At 43.6% G+C, this 23,376-nt stretch overlaps 2 protein-coding genes across 4 annotated transcripts; both read right to left on the bottom strand.

Annotated features, from left to right (window-relative positions):
- Positions 1–560: 560 nt before the first annotated feature.
- On the bottom strand, positions 561–8,289 carry LOC134191530 (DBH-like monooxygenase protein 1 homolog). Its single transcript, XM_062660151.1, has 14 exons — positions 8,104–8,289; positions 7,886–8,032; positions 5,308–5,484; positions 5,161–5,244; positions 4,911–5,099; positions 4,734–4,836; positions 4,490–4,665; positions 4,360–4,417; positions 4,202–4,287; positions 1,907–1,945; positions 1,780–1,839; positions 1,588–1,715; positions 990–1,176; positions 561–926 (listed from the first exon to the last, which is right to left on the bottom strand). The coding sequence occupies exons 1-14, from the start codon at positions 8,158–8,160 to the stop codon at positions 717–719; spliced, it is 1,701 nt and encodes a 566-aa protein (XP_062516135.1). The 5' UTR covers positions 8,161–8,289; the 3' UTR covers positions 561–716.
- Positions 8,290–10,356: 2,067 nt separating this feature from the next.
- Positions 10,357–23,359, bottom strand: LOC134191429 (CMP-N-acetylneuraminate-beta-galactosamide-alpha-2,3-sialyltransferase 1-like). Of its 3 annotated transcripts, none has more exons than XM_062660047.1 (5): positions 23,220–23,359; positions 22,358–22,478; positions 13,870–13,917; positions 12,926–13,015; positions 10,357–11,514 (listed from the first exon to the last, which is right to left on the bottom strand). In XM_062660047.1, exons 3-5 carry the CDS (start codon positions 13,902–13,904, stop codon positions 10,653–10,655), a joined length of 987 nt encoding a protein of 328 aa, XP_062516031.1. In that variant the 5' UTR covers positions 13,905–13,917; positions 22,358–22,478; positions 23,220–23,359; the 3' UTR covers positions 10,357–10,652. The 3 variants fall into 3 exon arrangements, with proteins under 3 accessions (XP_062516031.1, XP_062516032.1, XP_062516033.1); XM_062660048.1 differs by having other exon boundaries at positions 23,288–23,354; XM_062660049.1 differs by lacking the exon at positions 12,926–13,015 and having other exon boundaries at positions 23,288–23,354.
- Positions 23,360–23,376: the final 17 nt, after the last annotated feature.

Raw genomic sequence — 23,376 nt, 5'->3', positions numbered from 1 at the left:
TTTCTGCACGTGATGGAAGGAGAGTGAGAGCAGAGAAGAAACAAAAGCAGTCTGGAGTACCGAGGCTATATAGTCCGGGGCATAATTCATATCAACTATTAGGAAAGTGGTTTACATACATAGATTTACTAATTAACAACGTATCGCTTTGGTACTGTATAATTATGTACATAAAATCACTCTAACAAAAATAGAGGAGCAACCACGCCCACAAATTTGGGGTATTGAAGCCCAAGACCCCCCATAGATACGCTACTGAGCAAGTGTCTCACAAGCGGTAGAACATTGATATTTGCAAACAAGGAGGCTTGTCTAATTTATTTATTGAAATTTACCGCAGTCTTTAAATTAGAATTCAGTGCAGCAAATGTTACTGCTAAGCTAATAATGGCAACTACAGCAAACATACACCCTGGTTTTTCAGCAAAAGCAGATCGACCGTCTATACGACAGCATTGCCTCATGTCCCAATGGCCTGCCGGACAGGCACCCACATGCAAAAAACAACAAGTAAAGCGAGAAAAATTGAGAAAATTGATTTGGGCATTTTGTGCATCAGATCCTATTCAAATTCGTCTTTCCTTCGTCATCAGCAAGCACGTCAAACAAACACAACAATCACAAACAGTGCAGCTGCACTATAGAGCTGCACGTCAACAAGACAAGACATAAACGAATTTCTCGTCAAATTAATTAATTAACTGTATATATCGTCCTCAGTCTATTAACATAATAACAACAAACAGGAAAACAGCACAAATCGAGTTGGAATTAAAATCAATAGCTGAGTTGGTTGGAGATTCAGATAGAGATTCTGTTGCCATGGCGACACCTACACAAGGTTTAGGTGTTCCAGTTGCTGTGGGAGCACCAGTCAGAGGCTGTGTAATCGTAGGCAACACAGTGTAATTGAAATCTTCTGCTCCCTAATGATCAAATCAAAATTGCATACGGGTTACACACTTTTCTCTCACTGGTGTTTATCTTACCAGCAGGTTGTTATGAAATGTTCCAGTACATTGGTACTCTCTTTCCTTAGTAGAGACGTATTGTTGATTCCAGAGCGTGTATGCGGCTTCGGTGCTGAAATCCATACTGACAACGCTTTGAATGTACTGCTTGTATTGCGTTAGTGGATCTGCTGAGATGTTTCTCATGTCAGTAAAGTAGCCCATCCTACAAATTGCATCAACAAATACAATGTGTTTGTGTGTGTGTGTGTGTGTGTGTGTGTGTGTGTGTGTGTGTGTGTGTTTGTTTGTTTGTGTGTGTGTGTTTGTTTGTGTGTGTGTGTGTGTGTGTGTGTTTGTGTGTGTGTGTGTGTGTGTGTGTGTGTGTGTGTGTGTGCGTGCGTGCGTGTGTGTGCGTGCGTGCGCGCGTGTGTGTGTGTGTGTGTGTGTGTGTGTGTGCGCGCGCGCGTGTGTGTTTGTGTTTGTTTGTTTGTTTGTTTGTGTGTGTGTGTGTATGTGTGTGTGTGTGTGTGTGTGTGTGTGTGTGTGTGTGTGTGTGTGTGTGTGTGTGTGTGTGTGTGTGTGTGTGTGTGTGTGTGTGTGTAAAGTTAGTAGATAAAGCAAGCTTAATGCGTACTTGGTGGCGTTTAGAATATAAGTTTCAAAATGTGATTCAGGAATTTGGCTCAAACAGTAGGAAAGCTCTGGCTTGGGATATACGACAAGAAAGGCAAGACACATTTCGTCCAAAGCGCCTAATCCACCCTGAAATACGAACGATTGAGTAAAAGCAGCGCTGAATAAAGAGACAAATACTGAGTTGACTTACAATAGTCACTTGTTGTCTTCCTGTTGTGTCGTAATCACAGATTACTTTGACGTCGTCCCCCTGATCATAGTGGTAATAAAGATATGTATATATAGAAACGCCTTGCAGTTACATATTAGATCCTTACAGGCAAAAGTTTTACTTCGTTTCTCAGCAACACCATATCCTAGGAATATCAATAACTATATATTACATAAATTCATACAAATGTAAATATTAATATCGGTGCGTGCGTATTAAAATTTGCATCTCATCTGTATTATACGAATATTAGAATTTATGAGCATTAATAATTATTGCTCTATAGTACTAGGCAAGTTGTCAACAGTTGCATGTATTTGCTGATGTGATTGTTTTATATTGAAAACTGCGCATCCATATAGAAGTTAAAATGAATTTACAACATTATCTATGACGTATAGGTAAGCCGTTGGCAGGTCAGTGGCGAAGCTAGGACTTTGAAAAAGGGGGTTTCCTACCAGTCCGAGGAATAAGTTTTAGTGTTTCTATGTCCAGGAATGGCCGACAATGTCATCCAAAGACGTAAGAACATCATAACAAACAGTAGCTAGAGTTTTCGGCATTTCCACTCTTACCTTCTAATACCGAGAATGTGTTTTTTCATGATAGGAATGGTTAACGCCCAAGAAATGGAGGGTTTCCGGGCTACGTGGAAACATGCTTGACTGTATGTATATGCCACTGCAGGTGCATGTGTGCAAAACAACGTTCTTGATTAAAATTGAGCATGTTTTTGTACAAGCTACTAATTTGCAATCTATTATATAGGTGACACGTCTAGAGCTTTAGTTGCACTTTCATCCTCAATCTTAGTATTCTAATATATTGATGACAGGCTTGCCCACACTTAATGGGCACTCAAAATTTTATGACAATGATTACGGTGTCGGGTCGCTGAACTACCATGCAAGCCTTAAAACGACTCCGAATTTTGACGTCTGCTGGGCGAACGTGTTGCCGCGTCGGAGTCTCTGTGCACAATAACATTTTGATGTACGATGTATTTAGTCTGGCTCCCGAAGCGTGGTCTAACGATGCTGAAGCTGGTTCGATCAAGTTTTGAAATCCATACACACGACTAAAATTTTTTAGACTTTACCCATGCAGTCTGTCCGTGTCCCTGTTGTTTCCCCGTATGCATATCGGTATGTCACTCTGAAGCGGGGTTCAGAGTGACATACGGGGGAACAAGGGCGTAGCGTGACCTCTTCACGATGCTACGAGACACGCTCATTTTAGGAACACGCCCATTTTTATTGATTTCTAATTGACTGATACATTAGAATCAGTGGCAGGTCCAGAACGGAAAAATGGATGGTGTATAGACTCTAGACAGCTTTGGTCCTCACACGTATTTACAGTCCACAACTTGTGAGCACGCCTACAAATGGATGGGGCTATAGCCCGGGCTAGTCCATGCCGTGCTGAGCGGCGTGAGCCCCTGGGGGAACGGCAGGGACGGGGGCAAAACTAGCTCGAGTCAAAAAGGTAATACACGACTCGAATAGTACAGTTAGTGTAAACGGGCGAAAGCACAGGATATCCCGGATAAACTTACCCACGTGATTCATGCTAGATTATCATTGGGCAATCGAGGCAAGTTCAGCGGCAGCGTGTGGGAATAAAACTCACATTTTAGAGCTTGCCGCTCGGTATCTGTTGACAATGTTCCCGTTTCCGTTTCTTTCAAGTGAGCGGCGTGCCGCTTGTTGCCGCTGAGATGAACGACACAAATTGTGAACCAGGCTTTACTAGAGATGTCGGTAGATGAGAATTAAATCGTCTTTGTTTGCTGTCACATGTGGCACGGCAACACACACAGCTAAAGGTTAATTGAGACCATTAGTGCTGATGCAATGCCGCAGTATGTTCGTGGTTTATTTCTTTAATATGTCTTTTGAGTTCCAGAATATGTAAGTTTACGGAGGGGCGTACACCTCGGACATTCAATGTGTTGGTTCTTTCAGTGCTCTAGTGCACCTCCCAGTCAGTTCAGAATGCCTTATTCTAATGAATCTATTTTATTAAAATAAATAAAAATTACCAGGTCCATATTGGATGACATTGGTAAATATGCACCACACTTTACGCGCCAATTAGGGGATTTTGGAGTCTAAATCAGCTAGAGAGGTGGGACCCAGGCCAGCAACTCAGCAGTTTCTACATCTGGTGTACATATTTCATACAGATTGGTCGTACATGTATACACAGAGGTAAGAGCAGACCTCCGACTGAAGTGGATCGGTTCGTTCGCACACTCCGACCTCCCTAGCTACGCGCTCGCTAACAAAACATTTAAACTGCGTACATAAAGGATTTACTCTAAAATTTTGACGAAAAATTATAAAATTAAAAACTAAAAACACTTAAAAATGAAATGTATACAGAAGAAAAAGGAAACCTGATAGTTGAAGTCGTAATTGTAGTTGCTGTCAATATTAGGCAGTTGCACACCGCTTCGAATATGCTCTATCCAAATGCTTTTTCCTACGACACAAAATGAGTTAATTTATTAAATCGATTTCTAGCCGAAAGCTTTAGACTTGAACAAAAGTTTACCGGCAGTGTGTGAATGCAGCACTGTAGCAAATACATTTACTCCATCTGGAGGCAGACCCTAAAATATATCAATAAAACAACTGCCAATATACATTAAAATTAATGTATTACAAAGCAACTGTTTTTTTACCGCCTGAGTGCAAGCTGCAGGACAAAAATTTTTTGTGATGATGTTATCTCTGCCAGGTGGCAAAAAGAACTCCACGCCATACCAAGTTGGCACGTGACCGAATTCCAGGACAGCTCCGTCATACTGCCGTTTGGTCGGAGTGTAGAAGATCTGTAGACCAGAACTGTCTACATAGTCTGCAAAATGAATAATTAGTGTCAGCCGGTCCGGATCAATAAAATTATTTTTGGGCATTCAATTAAACCTGCTCTACTTTCCTTGTTGTTATAATGTGTTTCCATGACGGCGTATTGAACGCCCGTCCGACCGCTCATAGGGAGCCCAACTTGGGAGGGAAGGAAAACACCCTAATTGTACAGCAGCCTTTATACACTTAAAGTTGATCAATAAAACAACTATTTCGTGTTCACTATATACTGACCAATCCTCCAATGGCCCATGCTGCAATTTGTGCCGTCACACGGCATGCTTGAATAGACGAGGGTATAGAATCGGGTGGCTCAAGGCAATCCCACGACGTATTCAAAAAAGGATCAAGTCCAGCATGGCACGTGTAGATCAATATGTGATGCACCAACTCTTCGTGGTTTGCCTGCACTACCGGATCAACCTCCATAACAGAATTTAGGTTTGTAATTGGGTAACATAATAGATATCAATAAAATATTTACTCCAATTATGTGAGCCTCCTCTTGCAGTTCAGGCAGTTTAAATGGAGTGCACCAATAGGTAGTCGGCCTAGCAGCCACAGACACCTTTACAACAAGAAAGCAAACACTATATGGGTGTTTAGGTCTTGTGTTGGTCTACAGTCTTACATTTCTATTCAAGACATCGACTGTCTGGTAATTGTCCTCCAGAGGTCCAGATTCCACGTTCCCTGTTCCGCTCAGTAGATTGACGCTAACTCTTCTAGCGAACAAGTGCTTGGCCACAGTAGTTTCTGAAGCAGGATCACTAGGATGGTAGGCAAAGATGACACGAGTAGTTCCTTCCTGGAACAACAGCAACTTTATTGACAGCAAACGTCTAACCATATAACTTATTTAGCTGACACAACCAATTTTATATATGACTATAGACTGAAACACAGTAAGCTAGCACAAATATTCTTAATTAAATTAAATATTAAATTTTTGGGTGAACCACAGGTGCAGAGCAAGACAAGCAGCTGAGCGCGATGGTAATGTTATGTTATCAAAGGTTTTCGTTTGTGTGTTTGTGTGTCTCTCTGTCAGTGACACACACACACACACACACACACACACACACACACACACACACACACACACACACACACACGCACACACACGCACACACACACACACACACACACACACACACACACACACACACACACATTATGACTATCAATCAAACAGCAAAGCTGTCTTATAATTTGGTGAAGAGAGATGACAACTTCACAAGAGTCTTGCTGTTGCAGCGTCTGTCTGTCTGTGTGTCTGTTAGTCTGTGTTTGTCTGTAAACACGAAATCTCCTAATTGAACGACTTAATTAACATATCAATGTAAAATTTTCATCATATCAAGATTTAACAATATGTCGATACTGCGCAAGCAAAGTCTAAGATAGAAAATTTTTAGGATTTGGTATGGTCCATTTTCGTCATGCAGGTTGTGCATCCAATTGGCTTCTACGTAGTTTATTAATTACTGATTTCATACACCAATCTGTTTCGTCCTCACTCTTTCAGATGCCTCAATAAACCAGTTACCCAATCTATCCTTTACAGAGTCTCTTATTCGGACTCTCAAACCCAGTCTAGTGCCTTTGTGAACGCTTCATCTAGCACTTTTACTCTCGTGACTTTTCACATTTATGAACAAGTGACTGTAGTATTACAGATCAGAAGAATAGGAGCCAATTTAATGTCCAAAATAATGATCTATGACACAACAGGTGAGGAAAACAAATTTCTTTAGTTGTTACGTATCGCAAACTATTAGCCTTTAAAACTATATGCGCAAGTCAGGCGCGGATCCAGAGCCCCAAGATGAGGAGTACACTATTAATATCATTAGAATAAAATTGATATTAATTAATAGAAAAATTATTTTACAGAACCTCGGTAATTATGAACCGGCACTACGCACTAAGCTGCCAATTAGCTATCTGAGTCTAGAATAACAATTAATTCCATCTTTCAGGGATGCACGTTTCTAGCAAAATCATAAATCAATAATTATTTATCGTCTAACATAGATATATTTCCATGTCATAATGATAGTGTGGCTATATAGACGAGACCGTTACTATTTTTCTGTCCCGTTTTGGAATGCAGGTAATTTTAGGTCGTCGCAGTCCAGTGATGCTCCGCTCAACTATTTATAGTGGTTGCTGTTTATGTGCATGCAAGTAATTCGCTAAAGTACATGTACTCTGGAAAATATTGTATATCTTGCTGCGAAGTTGAGGACAAGTTTGTAATTTCAAAAGCTTGCCTTTGAACGTTCCAATATACCAGCTCCTCGTCCAAAGACGCAGGACTATAGCGCAGCTCCACTGATCAAACGTTCAAAGCTCTTCCACGTGTCGTTCCAAAAGGGGTCTGTCTGTACTCATAGCTAGAGAGACAAGGCTTAATGCAAGCTCTAAGTTCTTCTGCGTTTTATAAAATCTTTTCCTGCGCAAATGCGCAAGCAAAAGAAATCATCATAAGGTCCCAACAAAATTTGAGTCAAAATAGTTATTCTATTTGACAAAGGAAGTGATCCAGAAACGGAATAGACTCTTCTATATTGTCTCAGATGTAGAAATTTTGTGTGCAAGGTTTCTTTGTGTACCAAAACGTCGAGTTAACTTAATTGGCATACATTTACCTACGTATACGGTACGACTTCATGAACCTTTTCAGTTACATATTTCAACCATCGGTCACTGTGTTCCGACATGTAGTCCCTGAAATGCTTCGGCTCTTGGAAAGTCCTATAAATGTATGCGCCTACATATATTATCTACTTTTTAAATAGAATTTTTAGAAAACTCTTTCAAGACACATTTACTGGTTGTTGGCGCACGTGCACGAAGTACCATCATGCCTAGATCCGCGCCTGCAAGTTGCGACGGCGGTACAGTTACGCGCCAAGTAAGCGTTGTCTAGACGCGAACAGAGTGTATTGCTTTCTGCAGTATGTGGACCTTTTGTGATCGCAAAACGTAAGAATCAAGAACGAATGCAAGACGACGACGTCAACCAAAGATTTGTCTCCAAATTTTAGAGACGAAATCCATCCAACAGTACGGTATAGCAAATTTCCTGCGGACAGCCATCACACCTTTCTAACTGATTATGAGGTTGCACTCTACTCTAGCTAACCAACTTATCGTTGGTTGATGCATTCGTGCTGTTTAGTGACAATTTCTGTCTCATTTACCTCAATGCTTCTGTCTCTGGGCTCGCAGGCGTCGAGGTCTCGTTTGAATTCCAGCGTCGTCATCCCGTCTGCTTCACTGAACGACAACAGTTTGACGTTTTGGATGTCGTCAATTGACGGCTGTGACCTCGCAGTTGCAAAACGATCCTGACAACAAAGTGCGCAGATCTAGTATGCACAAACGTAGCTAGAGCTTTCGATATGGACGTTGTCTCAACCTTCAAGTATCCTCGACCGTCTTTCACCCATCCGATGACCACATCAGAGTTGGGCATGAAGCCTGTTGGTGAGAAACCGAGCCCTAGCCATCCGGTCGTGGCGACTTTGGCTGAGAACGTGATCGACCTGTCAGACCAATCCACCTTCCAGCAGAGAAGATACTTCTTCGACGATGCATCGAGATATTGCCCACGACTGTATCCGCTAGGGCAGAGTTGATGATCACACTGCATGACGTCGAGAGTTGTAAGCACGAAAAGCAACGGAAGCCTCCACATTATAATAAATGCCCACTCTTGAACAAATCGGCTCACTAGCTAGCTGTAACGTACATCTATGAAGACTATAGATCACGCGGTTGTATTGAAATAGTAACCGATGGGCTAATAAAGGCGCCTACGGTAGACACCTTACCGAACTCTTGCAAGTAGCTCACAAGCCAAAGCGTGAATCTAGATGTTTTCCCGCTATAACTTTGATATTTACAAAACAAGGAAGCTTAGCTAATTTGTGGAACTTTACGTCAGTCGTTCATTAGAATTCAGTGCAGCCATGCATTTTCGCTGCTAACAGCTACAGCAGACAATACAAAGTTAGTGAACTTGCATCAGGCCTGTCTTATAGTCTTGCGAAGCCAGCCCCTCCTCCTCTAGCGTGTAGGGGATGGTAAGGTTCATTTGATGTCTTAGTTCTTCCGACACCCTGCATACCATGGGGCACAATCTGTTAATTGAGATCAGCGAGGCAACTGATTAGAACACACAACCAATTAGTATCATCATGTACAGCAAAGTTTTCGCTGCTGCAGGTGCTGCTGGACTTTTTTCTTGTTCTAGGCGAGTTCCTTGTCTCTCACAGGTTGCGTGGCTGCCTGCTGTAGGCATGGTAAGAGATACGCGCAGGTTGTCTTCTTGTACGACAACATTGGCAGGTGAGTTGTTCTTCGCAAAATTGCATACAGAGGCTCATCTGGACGTCATGCAGCTGCAGCGTTAGATCTAGCAACAGGACGAGCAGCTTCAAGCTGTTTCCACCCCTGTGTTGTAGCACACTTCATTGGCTTCTCACGTTCAGAAGTTGCGTGATCGTGCACTTTGAATTTTCGCAGGTGAGATGTCTTCCTTGTTACGCATATGCTAGTTGTTGAATGCTGTTGGTTCCCGAAGAACAACTCACCTGCCAATGTTGTCGTACAAGGAGACGACCCGCACGCTTCTCCTACCATGCTTAGAGCAGGCAGCCACGTATAACTGAGAGAAAAATGAACTCCCTAAAACAAGAACAAAGTCCAGCAGCATCTGCAACAGAAACAGAAGCGAAAACTTTGCTGTACATACGGATACTAATAAGTAGTGTGTTCCCATCAGTTGCAGGTGCTCGCTTATCTCAATTAACAAATCATCGTTACTCCATGGAATGCTGGGCTCGGCGGAACCAAGACATCAACGGAACCTTATCAGACCCTCTCCCCGCTAGCGCAAGTCACAAAGGGAGGAGCTGGCTGCGCGAGGCTACTGTACTGTACCTGTGAGGAGACGCCTTCTTTGCATAAGCTGGCCGTAAATGATATGATTGTAACGTTACCACAAGATCGAGTGTCACATGATAATATTTTAATGGGAGCCGGATGTCACGTTGATCGTCCTTTGCTGGGACCTTCCCCCAAGAGCTTGTAACTCCAAAGGAAACTCAGAGGCAGATGGACAGTCGATGGAGCTTTATCAAGAGCGGGCGGGCGCGCCTGTGTGTGTGTGTGTGTGTGTGTGTGTGTGTGTGTGTGTGTGTGTGTGTGTGTGTGTGTGTGTGTGTGTGTGTGTGTGTTTGACTTCGACACTTTTAGCCAATGAAAAATAGCTGTACTTACGATCGTCACGTTGACAATTTTTTGGGAGCAACTCTAATTAAGAGTGCTATAAGTCTGATGGCGTCATGACACCAATATCTCATCAAACTTCGTTGTAGGATGATGTTGAAATAGTCTGTACAAGGTCTGTTGATGACAAGTATAGTACGTTCGAGTTCCTAGCTAAATACAACAATTCAAGTTTTCAACACACGTATAGAGCCAACCTCGAACTCGTACTTGAAATGAATGAAACAAAAGAACAAAAGAGTCAAAGGAAGGCAGAAACAGACGTTGCACCACGTCACCGAGGACGTCGAGTCACAAACACATGCTTGCAAACGTATGCATCAAGGGCGTCACGTACTACGCGCTAGCCCCCTTTTTTGAGGGCGTGGTTCGTTAAAATTATTGTTGTATTTAATCTCGGTTGTTTGTGAATCAAGCAGTCCTAAAATATTTTAAACTTTTGACATGTTACGCGTTGTCTATGACGTCACATGCTTAATTAACATTATTGATGAGCCCCTCACATTTGAGACTCACGTGACGCCCTTGTATATAGGCATGAACCAAATCTCAGAACAGCAGACACAACGTCGTTGCGCACGCGCACATCTAATATTAATTAATTAATTTATAAGTTTTTGGTCAAGCTCATAACCAGTCCGCGATTCCAACCAATTACGAAGCTTGTCCACGACACTAGACAAATACCCGCACTTTCCCAAAACCGGGAAAGAAGTCTGGCCTTGTGGAGTTTGGCCAATGAGTCAAAAGACGAAACTCGGTGTCGGGATCGTGACCTCTTTTGAAAGAACGACTGTCTTTGCTCTTCTCGTAATAATGAACAGGTTCATTTTTGTCTCCACTCAAACCAAATCCGTAGACATCAACGTTCGCACACATCATCATAGAGAATATCACTGCACGAAAACCGGACGACGGAAACCCGTTTCTGTGAGCTGCAGGATCTTTGGAGTATTTCTTGACTAACCCACGGGCAAAGTCGAAAATGTAGCTTGAAATAGGATACAACTGCAACTCTCTGTTAGCTTTACAAACTTCGAAGGCGACGGTTTTATAGTGTTTGTGAAAAGGAAATGGAAAAGGAAAAACCACAAGCTTACTCTCAGAGTCGCTGTCGTTAAAACACCTTGTAACTTTGTCGCCAAAAAAGTGAATATCAGTTGGACGTGATCCCACGTGTTTTTCGTATCCACTTGTTGGTGGGTAGTTGATTCTAACGATAACGTCGTGACGATCAATTTCTTGTCCAAACTTAGTTTTCAGCAGACGTCCAGACGAGCCCACAACGGCACAACGGTTCCAACGCTGTCGCAAAAGTGGATGATTGAAGTGTGATCGGTTGACAGGAATGAAGTTACCCTGAAATTTGATGTGATTAGACTTGATATGTTGTTTCGTCTGACATGACAATAAAGGATATTTACTGCCACAACCGACTGAGTTCCAAAGGGAGTTGCTTTCAGGAATAGCTGACGAAAGACTTTGCACAGACTTAACACGAACCATCTTATAACGATTTTCTTGCAACGATTTATATCTAGAAAGCAATAAAGTCGACTAGTATAAATTCTTTGTAATTTGTTCAGATATATATTCACAAAGCACTTTACAAATGACCAGTGACTTGATGATCACACACTTTGATTTTACGGATGTATAAATTTATCACGTTTTTAAAGTATAAAACACGGAGACACACCTGACGAACAGTAAAAATTCATTTTATGGTCTGTTTTCTAGCACAGTTACTTAACAGAGGCAAAACGGACCACTTGCCTTATGTGGCTTGTAAAGCTGTATTGCAAGCAAATTCGTACAGATGCAGTGATGAGAAACTGGAAGGCGATAAGTTTTTTACCACGCCCAAACTGGTTTCTGCAAATTGTCTTCATAAGATCATATATATTTACATATGTTTTCTTGTTGTAATCTAATAGTCTTCAAATCAATCTGACACTTTTTACACTGATACTAAATTTACTATAAAACACAAACCCTAGCGTGCATGCGTGTACTGTCACTTGGGTAAGAAAATTGAAGGTTGCCAGTACGTGATACGTTAAGTTACAATGGGTCAGATACCGCAATGCAGCACATCTTCGTACCACAAACACAGCTTAGTACTATAACTTTACGGTTTCTCTTTCTGGCATCGTACTTTTATTTAGTCATGTTGTTACGGTATATCTGAACAAGCTGCGTCATTTCATTGATATTAACTTCTGTTGTTAATATTAATTTTGAAAACCCACCATGAAATTCCTGGGTACGCGCCTGTACTAAAAATGAGTACAAATTTAGATCAACTTGAGTGCAAGCATGCATGCCGGGCACACTATTGCGCACACTCGTGGCTTTCGTACATAACGTGTTCGCTGTTAAGCTTTAAAAGCACGGCTAGATTTTTGCTTGTGTTACAGAAAATTTTTTGCACACGAAGGTTTTCTAGCTGTTGCTTTCATTAAAACGACGTACTCACTGCATTAGAGCAAAGCAGTCTTTAAGGCTAACCCCGACCTAGACGTTTCTAACATGAATTGTGCACGAACAAGACAGCAGTGTTTAATGTAGTGATGTGGCGATTCAAACGCGGTGTCTTAACGGATGTCATCAAGTTTTTCTTGCCGCGTCAACGCGGCTGTATAACACACACACACACACACACACACACACACACACACACACACACACACACACACACACACACACACACACACACACACACACACACACACACACACACACACACATGTACACACACACCACTCGCACGCGTGCACACACCACACACGCACGCGTGCACACACACACACACACACACACACAAACACGCACGCACGCACGCACACACACAATAGCATTATAGTGTAACACTCGCTAGCTGCCTACCAATGTACGTAAATGGGATCGCATCATTTCGTGACATCAATTGTCATAACACTTCTTACCCGATACCATGGAACAGCAGAATGAAGACCACAAAAATGCTCATCAGCAGAATAACAGACGTAAAAAACGGCAAGGGTTTAATGTATTTCCTGCAAGAAAACATCCTTTAAATTTTTCTTAATTAAAAAATAACATTCCAACGCAAACAAATGAATGTACAAAAATATAGTTAGAAAGACGAAGGGAAAGCAATAAATTAATATTAAGAGCAAAGAGAAGTTTATAGGAAGAGGAAAAGAGAGACACAGAAGAACAAAAACAGACAACAGAGAAACAGACACAAAGAGTAACATTCAGCAATACAAAACAAGATGACACGGTAGATGTTTTAAATTGTGTTAGTTAATTGTATGTAAAATTGAGTTGTGGCTGGCGTAGTTGACAGCCACATATAATGATGTATACATTATCGTTGTGACCAACTATAGCTTGAAGGTATACTGTATACTCCGTCGTCTAGCGCTACGCCCTCGCAAACTTGATTGCATAGCTACGCAATCAAGACCGAAGGTTGGTTAGAACTACGGGCAAAGCTGGATACAAGAGCTCTAGATATTAGCCGCAAATAGCTTGAAAATGGAGGGCACACGATAGTCACGTGTGGAACATTCCGTCAATGCGCACTAGGCTAGGAGCCTTGCTATCGTCAAATCCTTGAAATCACTCGCGAGACGTTGAGAAAATGTGCTTGTGGGTTACGAAACGGGCTTGGATGCGCATGCAAGGTTGAAGGTACCAACTGCACTGCATTTGTGCGCTTGCACTTATCACGTGATCACCATACCCACTCTGTTTTCACGTCCCAACCTTCTAAGTTAATTACGTATAGTATGCAATCACGTTTGCGGGTGCGTAGCGTTATATACGACGAAGTGGACCCTTAATTATCTTCAAAACAAAATGAGAAAGTAAAATAAAAAGGTGACAACGAATCGACACGAACCTTTGATAGAGTGAGAGATCCTTTAGCATTGTCATCAAATAGTCAAACCTAAATGAACGAAAGGTTTTACAGCTTGGAATTACTGTACTTTAAGTATGCCTGCATGTAAATATCAAATAAGTTTTCTGAACGAAAAATATTGAAAACACACAAAGATGCAAAATACATGCAAGATCTAGGTTTAATTATCCATTGAATAGACACCACATCTAGATAGTGAAGAAAAAGTTCTAACTGAAGCGATACATGTAACTGAAAGAGCATGCATGTAATAGCTAAAGTGCCTAATCTTTGGCGCTGCCAGTCTGATTACTATTAATGTGCTCGCATAACCTCACGTCGCGTCGACAAGAGTAGCGTATCTGGCGTCAAAATGATACTGCCTGACTCTCCCCATATTTTCGCAGACTCGACAGACTGATCAGCCCCGAAACAGTACTAGAGCTCGATCAACCGGATAGATAGCGCACACCACTGAGTACCCACGACTCTGATCAGTATTAAAGTCTCCTGGTCAACCACTATTCTCGTGTTGTTCCTTGTTTATGAGAGAGTAGTTTTCAAAACATTTTCTATGACTAACTGCGAGTATTGAGTGCTTTGCAGCATATCGAGAGCCTATTACTTTAACCGTTCTATAATATAACGGACCACCGTTAGAGTATAGCCACAGAATCGTGTGAAGTGCTCCATAGAGGAAAGTTGCGCCCTATTAGACAAGTAGCATCTCTTGTTTATGGCCACAGAATTGTTTGCGGTAATTGTCTCTAGGAATGCTAAGAAATTCCACCCTGTGAGACAAATAATCTACTCTATTGTATCTACATATATTTGCGCTAAGCGCCATTTTGCCCCGCCCCGTCTGTACGCGGAAGTGACGTCATGTCCAGAGACGGGAAGTGGACCGTCCGTCCGTACGCACCCAGTGCGGCGGGACGGATGAACGTATCGGCGCGCCGACGCTGCCAGACGGGTGCGATTTCCACTGGCTTAGCGCTCGACTTGCCGGTGACCCCTCTCAAGGACTCAACGCGGGTGGGCTTTGTTTCGTCGCGGAAGTTGCGTCATGCTACTAAACGAAAAATAGAATCGAAGCGGGGCGGGTTTGATTTCCACTGCCCACCGCGTGCGCTCGGACTTGCTGGGTGTAGGCCAGTAAGCACACAATTTTTTGATTCTGTCTCAGCAATTAACTAAATGCGATCGGAGGGCCACCCTCCAAACCCGCTGTTGTAACAACGATCAAAGATCTGCGAAAGCAGGCAAAAGACATCCGGCTCGAGACAGTCTAATATCTCGCTTGCGCAAAATCAAAACTCGTTCAACTCATTTCCGAAGGCAGACATTTGGAGATGGCACGAAAGCTGGGCGATACTTGGCAATGGGCGGAGTCGTCGACGATCGCAGGGTCAAGTCAAATTGGCAAAAATTCACGAACTGGTCGATAGCTCAATTATTGCGAGCCAAACAGGTGAGTCAAGATATGCAAAATCCAGAATACTGCGTAGCTGTCATGAAAGGACTTATCCCAAAAATGAGACACATACCTGTAGCATCGCATATAGCGAAGAAAGGTGGATGATCAACAAGAACGAGTGACGAAAGGGCGTAAAAGAGTGACCTTCCAATTCTTTCGAGGTGTAGACGGTAATATTACCGAACGAATGATGGAGGAGCTGACACCCTACGCTCAGACGGCGTTTACACTCCTACACCTACCGAATTCGAAATATCGAAGATGGTAGAGTGACGTTGTTTAGAAAAACCGCATACATATCCAGCAACAAGAGAATGAATCGGCTGCAACAAGCCCGCGACTGGACAGCCAAACAAGAATACCGACTCACCCCAGACAACATACATCGTCCCAACACCGAGTGGGTGTACGATTTATCAAAGTCCAACTTCTATCTCCCAGATACGAGAAGCACTACTCGGCACAGGATTCCTACCCGAATGGCTGCGCTAGAAGAAGAGCTTCGTTGTTCTGGACACGTGGAATGACAACTTCTGTGCAATGAGCAGTGCCTCGATGTACCTAACACCAATCTAGACAACCACGATAAAATAAAAAAAAACATTTCAAGTTGGGTATTCGCGTGTACCAGCCGACAGAGCACGGATGGCACCTGACACGACAACCCGCCCACTATCCCGACACGATGACAATCAGAATGTTCGAGTAGCATGCCTTCTACATTAAAGATATCAAGAATGTGGCCGGGCTCTATATGTGTGGCTATTGCTCTCATTCTTTCACACGCCGATCGGTGCACCCAAGGTGTCACGAAGATAATCTGTCCAGGTGACAAAGTAGAAAAACCAGAGTCGAGTCGGCCTACGAGAAAGCGTTCTACCCCGAACAAAACGCGAGCAAAATCACCACTCGTTGGCTCGAGTACGAAAGTCAACAGCGCGGCGTCCACATCCATCACGCCCAATGCGGTCACGGTGGCGGGCGCTGGGTCGCAGGCGCTCCCGTCGACAAAATGGTTTTATGAACAGACACTCGCACGAGACCAAACAGTCCAAGACTCCAGATTCGATCTCGTGGTCATGTGGAATGTGCAATGCCCCAACACGCCAAACATTTCCTGATCCTAAATCCGAAAAACAAAAATTAATCCTATAGCCACGCCATCGTGCACGACTTCGAAGCCTATCTCGACAAGAGACAGGCTCGCTCAACCACAACAACACTACATTTCGAAACTGAAGACACTCTATCTCGGTCTCTATAAGCGATACACTACATCTCTTCACCCATCTATGCAACGCCGACCCCACACACTCGTTTCAGACTTTGTCGACGAGCTCGAGACAAGCAAAACGGACACGAGAAGTTGTTTGTCAACGATATCTCCCACACCTCTAGTATATGCTCACCAAACAACAATCGAATCCTAGAGTGGTGCGATCAAGTCCCAGTGTTAGGGTGCAATGTGGAAAACGGGTGAGTCAGTTGCAGAGTTTGTGTCCGCGTTGCGCGCGTTATCCGAGTTTTGCGAGTATGGAGAGACACTGAACGAAATGCTCCGTGATCGTTTAGTTTGTGGTATTGACGATGAGCGTACGCAGCGGCGTTTGTTACAAGAAATGGAGTCGTCGTTTGTGCAGGCTTTGGAAATAGCGGGCGCTACAGAAGCGGCGGGTAAAGAATAAGCGGGAGGTAATGGGGTCCAAAATTGTTGACACGACAGAAAAAGCAGAGAGTACAGTACACCGGATGCAACCACAAATGCCCAAAACCTGTTATCGTTGTGAATGATCAGGACACACTCCTACTAAATGCAGCTTCAAAGAAGCCAAATTTTTAGCATGAGGAAGGTGGGACACCTCAGTCAAGTTTTTAGGCCAAAAGGGCAAGGCCAAAAAATTCCTTCGGATTACAAATGTACAGCCAAAACCACAAACCACACATCAGGTGGAACGAGCAGAGGATGAAAATTTCCAAGAAAAATTAATCTTTAGAGCTGAAACACATGTACCCTGTAAGCAAACCCAAAGCGGTTCCCTTGACGACACAAGTAAAAAGAAATGGGAGATGCTTGACAATGGAGATTGACACAGGAGCAGCAGTGAAAGCAATTAGTGACACAACGTACAAGACATTGTGGGGTCGTTTCCTCCACTTCTTAGAGAGAGTACCACCACACTGAGAGCATATGGGGCAGAGTAATTAAAGTGTTGGGGACTATCAAGGCCAAGGTACAAGGAGCAGACAAGGCCCCTCCTAAAAAATTACAGTTACACGTGGTGGAAGGAAACAGACGCAGTTTGCTGGGTAGAGATTGGTTACGACACATACAGGTGGATTGGAAGGCACTGTTTAGTCTGCACACACACACACACACACACACACACACACACACACACACACACACACACACACACACACACACACACGGTAGTCTAAAGGAGCTGTTAGAAGAGGACAGAAAGGTTTGCCAGAATGACCTTGGAGAGCTGAAAGGTATCCAATCCACACTCAACACAAAGTCACAAGAAACACCACGTTTTCATAAGGCACGAAAAGTGCCAGCCATATACACTGAACGAGAAAGTGGAAGAAGAGATGTTCAGGCTTCAAGCAGCAGGTATTATGAGCCCAGTGAAATTTTCAGATTGGGCCACACCAATCGTTCCAGTGGTGAAGTCCAATGGAACAGTAAGGATTTGTGAATTACAAGACAACGTTAAATCTCATATTGGAAGTTGACCGACACCCATTGTCGGACATAAATGACTTGCTGTCAAAGTCAGCAGGAGGGGTAGCAATCTCAAAACTAGACCTGAGCCGAACATCATACCAGTTACGTCTGGAGGAACAGTCCCAAAAACTGACTACCATTAACACGCATAAAGGACTGTTTCGTTACCATCGGTTACCGTTTGGAGTAGCTTCGGCACTAGCCATGATTCAGAGGATCATATGGAAGGCTTGTTAAAATCATGTCGGGCGGCGTGGTACACCTTGACAATATCTCGATAACTGGGAAGAGTCAGACTGAGCACATTCAGAACTTGGGAAAAGTCTTGAAAAGACTAAAGGCCTGTCCACACTAGACCAGAATGGATCGTGATCGGACAGCGATCCGATAGGGATAGCGAGCGTCCACACTGCACTTTGAAAACGCTACCTACGCCTCATTTTCGATATCACGCGACTGATAACCGATGTGTACGTGTGGCTTCTTTGCTTGTGGAAAGCGTTGATACAGCCACTTAAGGTGAGCGAGAATAAAGACGAGTGAGGAGTGTTAGATGTCCGACTAAACGCGTAGCGTACATGATGGTAATGCGCACTATTTCTAATTGGATTCAACCGATCGCGATGGGATCACGATCGAAACCACCTCGCGATGTGGATTGGATTTATCGCGATCGGATCGCGATCCAGTTGCAAGTGTGGTCAGCGTTGCGGTTGAATCGCGATCCAGTTGCCAGTGTGGACAAGCCTTAAGAGAAACTGGGTTGCGATTACAACAAGACAAGTGTCAGTTCACGGAGGATTATGTGGTGTATCTAGAACATTGAATAGACAAAGATGGATTACACCCCACGGAGGAAATGTTGAAGGCTATTCAAAATGCACCAATACCACGAGGAGTATCAGAGTTGAATGCATACCTTGGAATGCTGACCTACTACAGTAAGTTTTTTCCAGATCGAGCGACAGTGTTGGCACCGCTGCACGCTCTTTTACAGAAAGGAGCAACATGGAAATGGTCAGAGAATGAAGACAAGGCTTTCCAGAAATCGAAAGGTTGCTTACATCTTTTCGGGTACTAGTACACTACAATACCAAGTTACCACTGTTGCTGGCATGTGATGCCTCATCTTTTAGACTAGGCGAGGTTTCGTCGCGCAGGCTTGAAAATGGGAATAAACATCCCATTGCGTTTGCGTCGAGATCGCTGTCGCCAGCTGAAAATAATATTCACAGATTGACCGTAGAGAGGCTGCAATGGTTTTTGAAATTTCAAAATTCCACCATTATATTTATGGCCGACACTTTGAACTTTTGTCTGATCACCAACTACTCAAGGGACTGCTCGACGAAGGACAAGCATTCCAGAGACGGCTTCGGCACGAATTCAATGGTGGGCGCTACTATAGGCGGGATATCAGTATACCTTTCGCTACAAAGCAAAGAAGAGGCACAACAATGCCGACACACTAAGCCGAGTGCCCCTACCGAATCTACCACACCATACATGCCAGCCGCAAGCAATGCTTCACGTTCTGAACAGTTGGAGAAACTTCCCGTTACAGCTACACAGATTGCATGGTGGACCGTACTGTCTCAAGTGCGCACATGGCTTAGAGAAGGCTGGCCACAAATAGTAGCAGAAGATGTACGACCATACAAAATAAGGAGTCACGAACTGTCTGGGGAGGCTGACTATGTAGTTTGGAGAACTAGGATTATGATACCGCCTGCAGGCCGCACACAGATCATGACAGAGCTTAATGGAACTGTTAGGATGGAAGGAGTAACAATCGGTGAGGTCTGGTGGCCAAGCATTGACGCAGAGGTGGAACAGCTGGTCAGGAAATGTGAAATACGCCAAATTAACCGCCCAAATGAACCGCCCAAATAAACCGCCCCAACCCTCTTTCAGCGCCGTTATCCATGGGTTTTGCCAAAAAACCATTGTCAAGAGTACACGTGGACTATGCAGGACCATTCCTAGGGTCGATGTTCCTAGTAATAGTGGATGCACATTCGAAGTGGATTAAAGATTACAACACAGGGCAGGCATGTACAGGCTTGGTGACGGTACGTAGACTGCAACAAGCATTTGTTCAACACGGCCTCCTAGACGCGGTAGTCTCGGATAACGGACCGTGTTTTACCAGCAGTGTGTTTTCAAAGTTTATGAGGCAGAATGGCATTCGTCATAGCAAGGTGCACCATATCACCCAGCTTCCAATGGTCTCGCAGGACGTGCCGCCCAGAAATTCAAGGCTGGAGTAAAGAAAATGATAGTGGGTACTTCGGAAGACCGGATTAGTCGTTCTTTGTTTGCTTATCGAACAACACGACACACCACCACCGGAGTATCTTGATGGGATGGAAACTCAAGACTTGCCTGGACTTGATCAGGCCAGGGTTAGAGGAACGGGTGATAGACAGGCAGGTCAGGCAAAAGGAAGGCCATGATCGAACGGCGCGAAACAGAGTTTTACAAGCGGGAGACAACGTTTATGCTCGGTATCATAACGAGGGAGCGACTTGGATTCCTGCCAAAATAGTGGATGCGACAGGGCCATTGTCATTTAGATGTCAATTGGTAGACTAGAGAATAGTACGTAAGCACCAAGATCAAATCCGGCACAGAGAGCCGCCAACTGCTAAGCAAAAACAAGGGGCCAAAGTAGGAACCCCTAAACAAAGAAACTGGGTTAGAGAAACAGGATGCAGAAGTACCACCACCTCCAGATTCCGATAAACAACCACAACCAGAAACCATTCAACCAGACGATCAACCAACCGGAACAGCTGGGGAAGTACAACTGTGACGATCAAACAGAGTGATCAGACCGCCAGACAGACTGGACTTGTAGTAGTGAGTAGTGTTGGCTATAGTTGGGGAAGGAATGTAGTAGATTAGAGACAGGATGCATAGTAACATAATCCGGGGTAGAGCAGTGTTTCCGGATGCGATGGATTAGTGGCGCGAGCAATAGAAATATATGTTGAGTTGTGTTCACTACATTAGGAATGTCGTTGGAAGGGTTGAAGGGAGATAGTTTGTCTTGTGTGTTACTGTATTTAGCTCGTGTGTGTGTGTGTGTGTGTGTGTGTGTGTGTGTGTGTGTGTGTGTGTGTGTGTGTGTGTGTGTGTGTGTGTGTGTGTGTGTGTGTGTGTGTGTGTGTGTGTGTGTGTGTGTGTGTGTGTGTCTAATATGCCCCCAGTTGCAACTGCATTACTGTGGTGATGCGATAGAAATACAATTATTCTCGTCGGTGGTGAGATCTGCTTGTTTGAACAGACCGACATAGGGAGCATCTAACATCACGAGATGTCCCATAGGCATCGACCTGCCTTCAACCTCTCTGGCCACTCGCTGGGTGATCGTCTGTAATACCGAGATCGATGTTTTTACCGTAAATCGACAACGAGCAGTGCCACATATCAACATCACCAGGGCTCAGAGGTCAGGGTGACCTGACAATGTTCTTATGACTCAACTCCATATCCTTGATGGTGACAACGTGTAGCCAAGTTTCCAGTTTGGGTACATATACTCATGGTATAATAACAGCTCATAGCCTATAAGATGATCGCGGGGATACAACATTGAATCATTTTCACGTCTAGCTACGTAATCATGCAACCAGTTAATACATGGAACGAGAGGTAGCGGATGACCAGATATTTCCATAGTTATCATATGAAATTCGGTCACAGCTGTCATTGCGCACAATTCTGTAGCTATATACTGGAGACGTTATTTGTTTAAACTGGGTGCAACTGAATTGGTTGCTCGTGCTCTAGTAGTATATCTGGCGTCACAAATGATACCATATCTGACACTGCCATATTTTTGCAGACTCAAGGAGTGGGCTTCTCAGCCCCTCAAGTCTTCGAAGATATGAAGGAGTGTCAGGTGGTATCGTTTGACGCCCGATACACTACTGACATGTCGCGTGATAACTCATTTGATAGACAGCGAAATTTTACAGATGCTGTTTGCATAGTGATGGGGACAATTATGGTCCCAGACGAAAAATAGTAATAATAATTATATATTACAATTATAATATGTTATTACTTTGAAAAGAGTTTCAAAACCTGACTTTATATTGAGAAATATCACTAAACAAGGTCAAAGCTATTACGCTAATAAATTAAAATTAAAAATGATATTAATTGGTACGCCCCTTCAACTTTAACCTAATTAACTACCAGCTGTAAAAATTCTTACAAATTTCCAGTCAAGAAAAAATACACAAAGTACTATAACATTTTTTACATACCAATGTAGCAATAGCAGACACAATTGCAAAGCAATTCACGCTGATCCTTGATGCCGTGTTTTTGATCAAAGAACGCACGCGACCAGAACCACTAGTATTTCTAGACAAAGACGTATTCACCCTGTTTGATACACAAAACAGTAACCAATACCAGAATTAGCGATGGGTTCGGTAGCCATGTCCACACTGGCAACTGGATCGCAAAAATCCAATCTACATCGGGAGGTGGATTCGATCGAGATCACGCGATCGGTGAATTCCTAGAGAATACTAAGGCGGTAACCGTGGAGCTAGCCTACCTATCGAGTGTAGTCAGGTCATCGCTATTTTCCCGGGTCCTTAAGTTAAGTCTTAGACAGTGAGTTCCTTTAATTAAATACTCTATTGAGTATTCAGCCTATAGTGTTTAGTGAACACAACAAGAAGAAACGCACAACTGCACTATCAAAACAGACTCTAGTGCTAAATAGCTGTCTGTCGCTATACGCCTCTCTACTATACCGCAAGAAAGTGATACCACAACATCTAGTTAGACGTCCAATACACGCTTCTAGGCCTCCTTACTCATCTTCTTTCTCGCTCAATGTATCAACGTTTTCTACTAGCAAAGAACTCACACGTACATGGATGGGTCAGTAGCGTGATACCAAAATGAGGCGGATCATCGAGGTATCGTTTCAAGATTGGATCGCGCGATCCATTCTGTTCTAGTGTGGACAGGGCTCTAGAGTACGTTCTCTAGACAGGTTTCGCTGGTTAGAATTGACGAAATCAGCAGTCGATCTAGGGCCTGTCCACACTGGCAACTCGATCGCGATCCGATCGCGATCGGTTGAATCCGATTAGAAATAGTGAGCGTTACCTTCACGTACTCTACACGCGTGTAGTCGGAACATCTAGCACTCCTCACTCGTCTTTGTTCTCGCTCACCTTACGTCGCTGTATCAACGCTTTCTACGAGCAAAGAAACCACATATACGCATCGGTCATCAGTCACGTGATCGCGAAATGAGGCGGAG

This window comes from Corticium candelabrum, chromosome 15 (assembly GCF_963422355.1).
Source record: "Corticium candelabrum chromosome 15, ooCorCand1.1, whole genome shotgun sequence".
NCBI lineage: Eukaryota > Metazoa > Porifera > Homoscleromorpha > Homosclerophorida > Plakinidae > Corticium > Corticium candelabrum.
Note: the sequence above shows the minus strand (reverse complement) of the source record. Positions and strands in the feature narration are given on the sequence as shown.